The sequence below is a fragment of the Papaver somniferum genome, chromosome 3, assembly GCF_003573695.1.
Source record: "Papaver somniferum cultivar HN1 chromosome 3, ASM357369v1, whole genome shotgun sequence".
Taxonomy (NCBI): Eukaryota; Viridiplantae; Streptophyta; class Magnoliopsida; order Ranunculales; family Papaveraceae; genus Papaver; species Papaver somniferum.
The window spans coordinates 91,346,178-91,360,475 of NC_039360.1; the positions used below are offsets into that span (position 1 = coordinate 91,346,178).

Below are 14,298 nucleotides of genomic sequence, written 5' to 3' on the forward strand. Positions count from 1 at the left end.
CAATTAGATAGGTTATGCTTTGGTTAGATGATCTATGCTTAAGGGATACAATTAATTTTTGAGAATATGTTTGATTATTTGTGGATTAAAAAATAAAGGATTAAAAGGATAATTAGAGTTATGAAATATTTGACATCATTCATGTGTAATAGTGAATTCTAGTGTCTTGGTTACCTCTCGCCCACTTTGTTAATATTTTTGTATATAATTTTATTAAATCTTTAAATTTAATCTTCACAAGTCCGAGAGTTTGAACCTCATTACTACAACATCATCAAAAGCATAATCATATAGCTGAATGTAATAACCGTACCCTTAAGGATATATGATGAATGCCATGTTGATTAGTTCAGGATTACCTTCGAATTTGTGGGGGGAGGCTATCCTCTCAGCCAATTACATCCTGAACAGAGTACCCTTTAAAGGATCAGATAAAACTCCATATGAGTTATGGAAAGGTAAACAACCATATTATGATTACTTTAAAGTGTGGGGGTGCTTGGCAAAGGTGGCCATCCCTCCTCCTAAGACAAATAAGAGAGGACCCAAAACCGTTGATTGTGTTTTTATAGGGTATCCTGAGCATTCTAGTGCTCATAGGTTTATGGTTGTGAGTTCTGAAATTTCTGACATAGGGTTGAATACTATCATGGAGTCTAGGGATGCTGAGTTCTTTGAGAATGTTTTTCCTATGAAACGTGATTCTCGCAAGAGATGTTTAGATGATCCCCTAGAATTTCCATCATCCAGTCAGTCATTACCTTTAGAGGAAAATGAACCAGAAATAGAACCTAGAAGAGGTAAAAGGGTTGAAACTAAGAAAACCTATCCTGGTTGCATTACATACCTAGTCGAGTCTGATCCTAAGACTTATAAAGAAGCCATGACTTGTCCTGAAGCTCCGTGGTGGAAAGAAGCTTCAATTAGTGAAATGGATTCCGTTCGAGAAAATAGTACTTTTGAACTTGTAGATTTACCTCCAGGGTTTAAGGCCATAGGTTGTAAATGGATTTTCAAGAGAAAACGTAATATAAATGGAACTATTGAAAAATACAAGGCTAGGTTGGTAGCGAAAGGTTATAAACAGATAGAAGGTATAGACTTCTTTGATACATATTCACCAGTAAGTAGAATTAGCTCCATTAGGATGTTAATTGCTATAGCTTCTGTCCATAACCTACAGATACATCAAATGGATGTAAAGACAACGTTTTTGAATGGTGAATTAGATGAAGAAGTTTATATGGAACAACCCGAAGGCCTTGTAGTTAAAGGTTGTGAGAAGAAGGTTTGTAAACTGAAGAAATCTTTGTATGGATTGAAACAAGCACCTAAACAGTGGCATGAGAAGTTTGATCATGTGATGATTTCTAGTGGTTTTAGAATTAATGAATCTGATAAGTGTGTTTATACTAAACTTGTCAAGGATGCCTGTGTGGTTGTATGCTTGTATGTTGATGATATGCTTATATTAGGAACAAACATGGATGTTATTAATACCACCAAAAAAATGTTGAATGAGAACTTTGACATGAAAGACTTAGGCCCCGCTGATGTCATATTAGGGATAAAGATTAGAAAAACTTCTAATGGATATAGTCTGAGTCTGTCTCATTATGTTGAATCCATACCAAAGAAATATAATCAGTTTGACTGTAAACCTGTTTGCACTCCATATGATTCTTCTTGCAAACTCATGAAGAATAAGGGTGTAGGTGTTAACCAACTTGAATAATCGAGAGTCATAGGAAGTCTGATGTATTTGATGAATTGTACGAGACCAGACATTGCTTATGCTGTGAGTAGGTTAAGCAGGTATACTTGTAATCCAGGGCAAAATATTGGGATGCACTTAATAGAGTGCTAAAGTACTTGAAGTACACAATGACCTTTTGTTTGAATTACGAAGGGTATTCGGCCGTCCTTGAGGGATTTTGCGATGCGAACTGGATAGCAGACTCAGAGGAGTCTAAGTATACGAGTGGATATGTATTCACTCTAGCAGGTGCGTCTGTATCTTGGAAGAGTTCCAAACAGACATGTATAGCTCACTCAACTATGGCAGGAGAGGAGGCCGAATGGCTAAGAAACTTTTTAGAATATTTTCCTCTCTGGCATAGGCCTGTGCCAGCTATATTTATACATTGTGACAGCAAATCTGTAATAGGTAGAGCTAAGAATAGCTTCTACAATGGAAAGTCTATACATATGCATAGAAGACATGATTCTTTGAAATTACTAATCTCCACAGGCGTTATTTCCAAAGACTGGACAAGGTCCAAGGAGAATATCGCGGACCCTTTGACGAAAGGTTTTCCCAAGGAGATAGTTAGTAAAGCATCGAAGGGGATGGGGCTTAGGCTCAAATAATTAAACTTGCCATGAAGGATACTCAACCTTGCTGACTGGAGTTTCCAATAACAAGGTTTCGAATGAGACAACTAATTTATGGTGGGTAAAGGTAAACACTATCAGAGAATTTCATTCTATGTCCCTTCCCTATGGTGTTGATGTGATAGTGTGACTACATGTTGAGGATGACTTTTAATTAAGTCTTAATGAGTTCTATAGTTTCAATTTAAGATTGAAGTGGGGTGTAGCAGTAAACACTCTTGATGGAACTCACCTATCTGAATGAGGAAGTGGGTCGCTTCCAATGAGAATGGAGCCGATTCTCTAAAGCATTTTGAGAAACAGGATATGTCCAGGGACAAAATGGACAAAACGACACAAACTTAGCAACACTTGGAAGATATCATGCATGGATGTTTTTAGAATTACACCAAATGCTAGCAGTTCAAGACATAGTTCACTGTCTAGCTAGTAGTTCCGGTAACTTCTCTTTAAGCAAGGTTCAAGACCTCATGGACACCTTTGCCTAAATGGTATTTTACGTACTCTGATTTTTCGTTTTTTACCGAGATTTCATTCATGTGGGGGATTGTTGGAGAAAATGAGTTATTTAATAAATGATTTTTTGGTCTTGGTGTGGTTTGATCTCATGACCTAAGGGTTTAAGGATACTCACTCACTTTTGAGTGAATGAAATGGAACCTTTAGTCCCACATTGTGGAAAACTAAAGAGGTGCTCCACTATATTACCATGTTCTCATGGATATGTTGTAAAACAATGTGGGTGGAGCGGGTGGGACGAAAAATATATGTTTCGACCCATGCCCATGCGCGTGTACCAAGCACCAAGTCCGTGTCTACTTGATATTAATTTTTGCAAGTTTTTAACTTGATAAATAATTTATTTAAGAGTTTTATTTATGGAAAAATTCCTTTTTTGTGTTTTATTGTTTTACAAGAAACAAAACTCGTTTTATAAGAAAAAACCTAAACCTAACTTGATTTGCAAGTTAATTTTCCTATAAATACAACTCGAAAATCTCTTTTCAAAACACACAAGCAGCGAACATCTCTAGGTCTACTTTTCTTCATCTTCTTGCTTTTATTTTCGTGCGGCGTTTTACTTCCATCCCCGTTGCTGAGTTTAAGAGTGGGTAACTTGTATTGTGCTAATACAAGTTATATCGGGCAGTCTTATCCTGGACACATCTTCGCACGTTGGGGTTTAGCATTACTTTGGAGTATACCCGCGAACTAATGTGTTAAGGATAGCTTGTTGAACCTGTGATTCTTCCCTCATCAATTTGTTCGTGGTAGAGTTGTTTGATACGGTTCTTTATATTTATTGTTTGATACATCTGACGTTTCTTCTATTGTTGCAAGACTCAAACAATCTTAACACATTAGTATTCCTTGTAACAATGGGAAAGAACGACGTTGAAACACCACAGAAGTTTAATGGAAAGGATTTCAAGAGATGGCAATCCAAGATGTTGTTTTATCTAAGCCATCATGAACTGGATTATATACTTGTTCCACATGATGAATTGGTGAATGCTGAAGCTTTAACTGCGGAGGTGATCGAGTATAACAAACGGTGTAATTTTCTGGCGAAAAATCATATCATGAATGGTTTGGAAGGTACGATGTATGATTTTTACAATGATAAAGAAAATTTCAGTGCTTATGATTCGTGGACTCCGTTAGAAGCAAAGTACCAAGCGGAGACTGCAGGGAGCATGAAATTTCTGGTGGCGAAGTTTATGGACTTCAAGATGACGAATGATAAGCCTGTTGTTAATTAATTCCTCGAATTTCAACAGATTATTAATGAGATTCTTGCTGAAGGTATGGTCATTGATGAGACGTTTCAAGTAGCTGCGGTAATTGAGAAGTTACCAACTTCCTGGTCTGAGTACAAGAAAAAGCTAAGACATGAAACTGGCGAGATCAACATGGTTGAATTAGGGAAGAAGATTCAAGTGGAAGAGTTGTTGTGCTCCAAAGATAAAAACGTGTCTTCTGCAAGGGACATGAGTAATAAATCTCATATGACTGAACATAGATCTTCCAAAGCTGGAAAAGGTGAGAGTAACAATCGTAACTCTAAGCGTGGTCCTCCCAAGAAAGTTATGTTTCGAAAACCAGAGTCTAGCATTACTAAAATTAAGGGTGCTTGTTATGCGTGTGGAGTTACTGGCCATATGGCAGTTCACTGTAGACATCGTAAGGACAAGAAGGATAATGCTAACTTGGTTGAAAAGAACAAGGATGAGTTTTCTGCTGTAGTGTCTGAAGTTAATTTGGTGACCAATGTGATGGACTGGTGGGTAGACTCTGGACCTACCAAGCATGTTTGTGGGAACAGAGACCTGTTCACCTCCTACCAGAGGGTAGGGGAAGGCGAGAAACTCTATATGGGTAACTCATATGCATCAGAGGTTGCAGGAAAAGGAAAGGTCGGTCTGAAGCTCACATCTGGCAAGACTCTCACATTGAATGAAGTTCTTCATGTTCCAGACATCTGCAAAAATCTTGTTTCTTGTTCTGTTTTAGATGATAAGGGTTTTAAAGTTTCAGTTGAGTCTGGAAAACTTGTAGTAACTAAGGGCAATGATTATGTGGGTAAGGGTTATAAGACTGGGGGTCTTTACAAACTTAATGTAACCTGTCCTGAAGTGAAATTGAATGATTCTTCTGCTTACATGTGTGTGTCATCGAATGTTTGGCATGGTAGACTTGGTCATGTAAATTACAAATCAATGCATAAACTGGCTAGCGTAGGCTGCATACCCAAATTCACTTTAGATAAAAGTCATAAGTGTGAGATTTGCGTAGAATCTAAGCATGCTAAGAAATCATTCAAGAAGAATGTCCAGAGAAACACTAAACCCTTAGAATTGATTCATTCAAACGTAGTTGACATGAAGTCAGTTCAAACTAGAGGTGGTAAGAAATGGTTTGTCACTATTATAGATGATTGTACGAGGTACTGTCAGGTTTATTTGCTTAGAGGGAAGGACGATACCTTAGAAGCCTTTAAGATATATAAACGTGAAATTTAAAACCAATTCAAAGCTACCATTAAAACTTTTAGGTTTGACCGTGGTGGTGAGTATCTAATTCCTATTGGATATTTCTGTGAAGAACATGGCATAATACATGAAACTACAGCCCCTTATTCACCTCAATCCAATGGTGTAGCTGAACGTAAGAACCGTACCCTTAAGGATATGATGAATGCCATGTTGATTAGTTCAGGATTACCTTCGAATTTGTGTGGGGAGGCTATCCTCTCAGCCAATTACATCTTGAACAGAGTACCCTTTAAAGGATCAGATAAAACTCCATATGAGTTATGGAAAGGTAAACAACCATATTATGATTACTTCAAAGTGTGGGGGTGATTGGAAAAGGTGGCCATCCCTCCTCCTAAGACAAATAAGATAGGACCCAAAACCGTTGATTGTGTTTTTATAGGGTATCCTGAGCATTCTAGTGCTCATAGGTTTATGGTTGTGAGTTCTGAAATTTCTTACATAGGGTTGAATATTATCATGGAGTCTAGGGATGCTGAGTTCTTTGATAATGTTTTTCCTATGAAACGTGATTCTCGAAAGAGATGTTTAGATGATCCCCTAGAATTTCCATCATCCAGTCAGTCATTACCTTTAGAGGAAAATGAACCAGAAATAGAACCTAGAAGAGGTAAAAGGGTTAAAACTAAGAAAACCTATCCTGGTTGCATTACATACCTAGCCGAGTCTGATTCTCAGACTTATAAAGAAGCCATGACTTGTTCTGAAGCTCCGTGGTGGAAAGAAGCTTCAATTAGTGAAATGGATTTCGTTCGAGAAAACGGTACTTTTGAACTTGTAGATTTACCTCCAGGGTTTAAGGCCATAGGTTGTAAATGGATTTTCAAGAGAAAACGTAATATAAATGGAACTATTGAAAAATACAAGGCTAGGTTGGTAGCGAAAGGCTATAAACAGATGGAAGGTATAGACTTCTTTGATACATATTCACCAGTAAGTAGAATTAGCTCCATTAGAATGTTAATTGCTATAGCTTCTGTCCATAACCTACAGATACATCAAATGGATGTAAAGACAGCGTTTTTGAATGGTGAATTAGATGAAGAAATTTATATGGAACAACCCGAAGGCTTTGTAATTAAAGGTTGTGAGAAGAAGGTTTGTAAACTGAAGAAATCTTTGTATGGATTGAAACAAGCACCTAAACAGTGGCATGAGAAGTTTGATCATGTGATGATTTCTAGTGGTTTTAGAATTAATGAATCTGATAAGTGTGTTTATACTAAACTTGTCAAGGATGCCTGTGTGGTTGTATGCTTGTATGTTGACGATATGCTTATACTAGGTACAAACATGGATGTTATTAATACCACTAAGAAAATGTTGAATGAGAACTTTGACATGAAAGACTTGGGCCCTGCTGATGTCATATTAGGGATGAAGATTACAAAAACTTATAATGGCTATAGTCTGAGTCAGTCTCATTATGTTGAATCCATACTTAAGAAATATAATCAGTTTGACTGTAAACCTGTTTGCACTCCATATGATTCTTCTTGCAAACTCATGAAGAATAAGGGTGTAGGTGTTAACCAAATTGAATAAACGAGAGTCATAGGAAGTCTGATGTATTTGATGAATTGTACGAGACCAGACATTGCTTATGTTGTGAGTAGGTTAAGCAGGTATACTTGTATTCCAGGGCAGAAACATTGGGATGCACTTAATAGAGTGCTAAAGTACTTGAAGTACACAATGACTTTTTGTTTGAATTACGAAGGGTATCCGGACGTCCTTGAGGGATTTTGCGATGCGAACTGGATAGAAGACTCATAGGAGTCTAAGTCTACGAGTGGATGTGTATTCACTCTAGCAGGTGCGTCTGTATCTTGGAAGAGTTCCAAACAGACATGTATAGCTCACTCAACTATGGAATCGGAGTTTATTGCGTTAGATAAAGCAGGAGATGAGGCCGAATGGCTAAGAAACTTTTTAGAAGATATTCCTCTCTGGCATAGGCCTGTGCCAGCTATATTTATACATTATGACAGCAAATCTGTAATAGGTAGAGCTAAGAATAGCTTCTACAATGGAAAGTCTATACATATGCGTAGAAGACATGATTCTTTGAAATTACTAATCTCCACAGGCGTTATTTCCATAGATTGGACAAGGTCCAAGGAGAATATCGCGGACCCTTTGACGAAAGGTTTGCCCAAGGAGATAGTTAGTAAAGCATCGAAGGGGATGGGGCTTAGGCTCAAATAATTAAACTTGCCATGAAGGATACTCAACCTTGCTGACTGGAGATTCCAATAACAAGGTTTCGAATGAGACAACTAATTTATGGTGGGTAAAGGTAAACACTATCAGAGAATTTCATTCTCTGTCCCTTCCCTATGGTGTTGATGTGATAGTGTGACTGCATGTGGAGGATGACTTTTAATTAAGTCTTAATGAGTTCTATAGTTTCAATTTAAGATTGAAGTGGGGTGTAGCAGTAAACACTCTTGATGGAACTCACCTATCTGAATGAGGAAGTGGGTCGCTTCCAATGAGAATGGAGCCGATTCTCTAAAGCATTTTGAAAAAACAGTATATGTCCAGGGCCAAAATGGACAAAACGGCACAAACTTAGCAACACTTGGAAGATATCATGCATGGATGTTATTATAATTACACCAAACGCTAGCAGTTCAAGACATAGTTCACTGTCTAGCTAGTAGTTCCGGTAACTTCTCTCTAAGCAAGGTTCAAGACCTCATGGACACCTTTGCCTAAATGGTATTTTCCGTACTCTGATTTTTCGTTTTTTACCGAGATTTCATTCATGTGGGGGATTGTTGGAGAAAATGAGTTATTTAATAAATGATTTTTTGGTCTTGGTGTGGTTTGATCTCATGACCTAAGGGTCTAAGGATACTCGCTCATTTTTGAGTGAATGAAATGGAACCTTTAGTCCCACATTGTGGAAAACTAAAGAGGTGCTCCACTATATTACCATGTTCTCATGGATATGTTGTAAAACAATGTGGGTGGAGCGGTTGGGGCGAAAAATACATGTTTCAACCCATGCCCATGCGGGTGTACCAAGCACCAAGTCCATGTCTACTTGATATTATTTTTTGCAAGTTTTTAACTAGATAAATAATTTATTTAAGAGTTTTATTTATGGAAAAATTCTTTTTTTGTGTTTTATTGTTTTACAAGAAACAAAACTCGTTTTATAAGAAAAAACCTAAACCTAACTTGATTTGCAAGTTAATTTTCCTATAAATACAACTCGAAAATCTCTTTTCAAAACACACAAGCAGCGACCATCTTTAGGTCTACTTTTCTTCATCTTCTTGCTTTTATTTTCGTGCGGCGTTTTACTTCCATCCCCGTTATTGAGTTTAAGAGTGGGTAACTTGTATTGTGCTAATACAAGTTATATCGGGCAGTCTTATCCTGGACACATCTTCGCACGTTGGGGTTTAGCATTACTTTAGAGTATACCCGCGAACTAATGTGTTAAGGACAGCTTGTTGAACCTGTGATTCTGCCCTCATCAATTTGTTCGTGGTAGAGTTGTTTGATACGGTTCTTTATATTTATTGTTTGATACATCTGACGTTTCTTCTATTGTTGCAAGACTCCAACAATCTTAACACATTAGTATTCCTTGTAACAATGGGAAAGAACGACGTTGAAAGATCACAGAAGTTTAATGTAAAGGATTTCAAGAGATGGCAATCCAAGATGTTGTTTTATCTAAGCCATCATGAACTGGATTATGTACTTGTTCCACATGATGAATTGATGAATGTTGAAGCTTTAACTGAGGAGGTGATCGAGTGTAACAAGCGGTGTAATTTTCTGGCGAAAAATCATATCATGAATGGTTTGGAAGATACGATGTATGATTTTTACAATGCTAAAGAAAATTTCAGTGCTTATGATTTGTGGACTGCGTTAGAAGCAAAGTATCAAGCGGAGACTGCAGAGAGCAAGAAATTTCTGGTGGCGAAGTTTATGGACTTCAAGATGACGAATGCTAAGCATGTTGTAGATCAATTCCTCGAATTTCAACAGATTATTAATGAGATTCTTGCTGAAGGTATGGTCATTGATGAGACGTTTCAAGTATCTGCGGTAATTGAGAAGTTACCAACTTCCTGGTCTGAGTACAAGAAAAAGCTAAGACATGAAACTGGCGAGATCAACATGGTTGAATTAGGGAAGAAGATTCAAGTGGAAGAGTTGTTGTGCTCCAAAGATAAGAACGTGTCTTCTGCAAGGGACATGAGTAATAAAGCTCATATGACTGAACATAGATCTTCCAAAGCTGGAAAAGGTGAGAGTAACAATCGTAACTCTAAGCGTGGTCCTCCCAAGAAAGGTATGTTTCGAAAACCAGAGTCTAGCATTACTAAAATTTAGGGTGCCCATTATGCGTGTGGAGTTACTGGCCATATGGCAGTTCACTGTAGACATCGTAAGGACAAGAAGGATAATGCTAACTTGGTTGAAAAGAACAAGGATGAGTTTTCTGTTGTAGTGTCTGAAGTTAATTTGGTGACCAATGTGATGGACTGGTGGGCAGACTCTGGATCTACCAAGCATGTTTGTGGGAACAGAGACATGTTCACCTCCTACCAGAGGGTAGGGGAAGGCGAGAAACTCTATATAGGTAACTCATCTGCGTCAGAGGTTGCAGGAAAAGGAAAGGTCGATCTGAAGCTCACATTTGGCAAGACTCTCACATTGAATGAAGTTCTTCATGTTCCAGACATCTGCAAAAATCTTGTTTTTGTTCTGTTTTAGATGATAAGGGTTTTAAAGTTTCAACCGAGTCTGGAAAACTTATAGTAACTAAGGGCAATGATTATGTGGGTAAGGGTTATAAGACTGAGGGTCTTTACAAACTTAATGTAACCTGTCCTGAAGTGAAATTGAATGATTCTTCTGCTTACATGTGTGTGTCATCGAATGTTTGGCATGGTAGACTTGGTCATGTAAATTACAAATCAATGCATAAACTGGCTAGCGTAGGCTGCATACCCAAATTCACTTTAGATAAAAGTCATAAGTGTGAGATTTGCGTAGAATCTAAGCATGCTAAGAAATCATTCAGGAAGAATGTCCATAGAAACACTAAACCCTTAGAATTGATTCATTCAAACGTAGTTGACATGAAGTCAGTTCAAACTAGAGGTGGTAAGAAATGGTTTGTCACTTTTATAGATGATTGTACGAGGTACTGTCAGGTTTATTTTCTTAGGGGGAAGGACGATGCCTTAGAAGCCTTTAAGATATATAAACATGAAGTTGAAAACCAATTGAATGCTACCATTAAAACTTTTAGGTCTGACCGTGGTGGTGAGTATCTAATTCCTATTGGAGATTTCTGGGAAGAACATGGCATAATACATGAAACTACAACCCCTTATTCACCTCAATCCAATGGTGTAGCTGAACGTAAGAACCGTACCCTTAAGGATATGATGAATGCCATGTTGATTAGTTCAGGATTACCTTCGAATTTGTGGGGGGAGGCTATCCTCTCAGCCAATTACATCCTGAACAGAGTACCCTTTAAAGGATCAGATAAAACTCCATATGAGTTATGGAAAGGTAAACAACCATATTATGATTACTTCAAAGTGTGGGGGTGCTTGGCAAAGGTGGCCATCCCTCCTCCTAAGACAAATAAGAGAGGACCCAAAACCGTTGATTGTGTTTTTATAGGGTATCCTGAGCATTCTAGTGCTCATAGGTTTATGGTTGTGAGTTCTGAAATTTCTGACATAGGGTTGAATACTATCATGGAGTCTAGGGATGCTGAGTTCTTTGAGAATGTTTTTCCTATGAAACGTGATTCTCGAAAGAGATGTTTAGATGATCCCCTAGAATTTCCATCATCCAGTCAGTCATTACCTTTAGAGGAAAATGAACCAGAAATAGAACCTAGAATATGTAAAAGGGTTAAAACTAAGAAAACCTATCCTGGTTGCATTACATACCTAGCCGAGTCTGATCCTCAGACTTATAAATAAGCCATGACTTGTTCTGAAGCTCCGTGGTGGAAAGAAGCTTCAATTAGTGAAATGGATTCCGTTCGAGAAAACGGTACTTTTGAACTTGTAGATTTACCTCCAGGGTTTAAGGCCATAGGTTGTAAATGGATTTTCAAGAGAAAACGTAATATAAATGGAACTATTGAAAAATACAAGGCTAGGTTGGTAGCGAAAGGCTATAAACAGATAGAAGGTATAGACTTCTTTGATACATATTCACCAGTAAGTAGAATTAGCTCCATTAGGATGTTAATTGCTATAGCTTCTGTCCATAACCTACAGATACATCAAATGGATGTAAAGACAGCGTTTTTGAATGGTGAATTAGATGAAGAAATTTATATGGAACAAGCCGAAGGCTTTGTAGTTAAAGGTTGTGAGAAGAAGGTTTGTAAACTGAAGAAATCTTTGTATGGATTGAAACAAGCACCTAAACAGTGGCATGAGAAGTTTGATCATGTGATGATTTCTAGTGGTTTTAGAATTAATGAATCTGATAAGTGTGTTTATACTAAACTTGTCAAGGATGCCTGTGTGGTTGTATGCTTGTATGTTGATGATATGTTTATACTAGGTACAAACATGGATGTTATTAATACCACTAAGAAAATGTTGAATGAGAACTTTGACATGAAAGACTTAGGCCCCGCTGATGTCATATTAGGGATGAAGATTAAAAAAACTTCTAATGGCTATAGTCTGAGTCAGTCTCATTATGTTGAATCCATACTTAAGAAATATAATCAGTTTGACTGTAAACCTGTTTGCACTCCATATGATTCTTCTTGCAAACTCATGAAGAATAAGGGTGTAGGTGTTAACCAACTTGAATAATCGAGAGTCATAGGAAGTCTGATGTATTTGATGAATTGTACGAGACCAGACATTGCTTATGATGTGAGTAGGTTAAGCAGGTATACTTGTAATCCAGGGCAGAAACATTGGGATGCACTTAATAGAGTGCTAAATTACTTGAAGTACACAATGACCTTTTGTTTGAATTACGAAGGGTATCAGGCCGTCTTTGAGGGATTTTGCGATGCGAACTGGATAGCAGACTCAGAGGAGTCTAAGTCTACGAGTGGATATGTATTCACTCTAGCAGGTGCGTCTGTATCTTGGAAGAGTTCCAAACATACATGTATAGCTCGCTCAACTATGGAGTCGGATTTTATTGCGTTAGATAAAGCAGGAGAGGAAGCCGAATGGCTAAGAAACTTTTTAGAAGATATTCCTCTCTGGCATAGGCCTGTGCCAGCTATATCTATACATTGTGACAGCAAATCTGTAATAGGTAGAGCTAAGAATAGCTTCTACAATGGAAAGTCTATACATATGCGTAGAAGACATGATTCTTTGAAATTACTAATCTCCACAGGCGTTATTTCCATAGATTGGACAAGGTCCAAGGAGAATATCGCGGACTCTTTGACGAAAGGTTTGCCCAAAGAGATAGTTAGTAAAGCATCGAAGGGGATGGGGCTTAGGTTCAAATAATTAAACTTGCCATGAAGGATACTCAACCTTGCTGACTGGAGATTCCAATAACAAGGTTTCGAATGAGACAACTAATTTATGGTGGGTAAAGGTAAACACTATCAGAGAATTTCATTCTCTGTCCTTTCCCTATGGTGTTGATGTGATAGTGTGACTGCATGTGGAGGATGACTTTTAATTAAGTCTTAAGATTGAAGTGGGGTGTAGCAGTAAACACTCTTGATGGAACTCACCTATCTGAATGAGGAAGTGGGTCGCTTTCAATGAGAATGGAGACGATTCTCTAAAGCATTTTGAGAAACAGGATATGTTCAGGGCCAAAATGGACAAAACGGCACAAACTTAGCAACACTTGGAAGATATCATGCATGGATGTTATTAGAATTACACCAAACGCTAGCAGTTCAAGACATAGTTCACTGTCTAGCTAGTACTTCCGGTAACTTCTCTCTAAGCAAGGTTCAAGACCTCATGAACACCTTTGCCTAAATGGTATTTTCCGTACTCTGATTTTTCGTTTTTTACCGAGATTTCATTCATGTGGGGGATTGTTGGAGAAAATGAGTTATTTAATAAATGATTTTTTGGTCTTGGTGTGGTTTGATCTCATGACCTAAGGGTCTAAGGATACTCGCTCATTTTTGAGTGAATGAAATGGAACCTTTAGTCCCACATTGTGGAAAACTAAAGAGATGCTCCACTATATTACCATGTTCTCATGGATATGTTGTAAAACAATGTGGGTGGAGCGGTTGGGGCGAAAAATACATGTTTCGACCCATGCCCATGCGGGTGTACCAAGCATCAAGTCCGTGTCTACTTGATATTATTTTTTGCAAGTTTTTAACTAGATAAATAATTTATTTAAGAGTTTTATTTATGGAAAAAAAAATTTTTTGTGTTTTATTGTTTTACAAGAAACAAAACTCGTTTTATAAGAAAAAACCTAAACCTAACTTGATTTGCAAGTTAATTTTACTATAAATACAACTCGAAAATCTTTTTTCAAAACACACAAGCAACGACCATCTTTAGGTCTACTTTTCTTCATCTTCTTGCTTTTATTTTCGTGCGGCGTTTTACTTCTATCCCCGTTGTTGAGTTTAAGAGTGAGTAACTTGTATTGTGCTAATACAAGTTATATCGGGCAGTCTTATCCTGGACACATCTTCACACGTTGGGGTTTAACATTACTTTAGAGTATACCCGCGAACTAATGTGTTAAGGACAGCTTGTTGAACCTGTGATTCTGCTCTCATCAATTTGTTCGTGGTAGAGTTGTTTGATACGGTTCTTTATATTTATTGTTTGATACATCTGACGTTTCTTCTATTGTTGCAAGACTCCAACAA

At 37.6% G+C, this 14,298-nt stretch overlaps 1 protein-coding gene across 6 annotated transcripts in view; it reads right to left on the bottom strand.

Annotated features, from left to right (window-relative positions):
- Positions 1 to 14,298, bottom strand: part of LOC113356807 — a 33,115-nt gene that overhangs the window by 15,142 nt on the left and 3,675 nt on the right. The window contains exon 12 of one of the 6 annotated variants that reach the window (XM_026600035.1): positions 10,912 to 10,951. The exons of the other annotated variants lie outside the window; for them this stretch is intronic. Within the exon in view, the coding sequence (XP_026455820.1) occupies positions 10,945 to 10,951 (7 nt within the window). The 3' untranslated portion in view covers positions 10,912 to 10,944. Of the gene's footprint in view, positions 1 to 10,911; positions 10,952 to 14,298 lie in introns of those variants that run through there. 6 annotated transcript variants of the gene reach the window in all.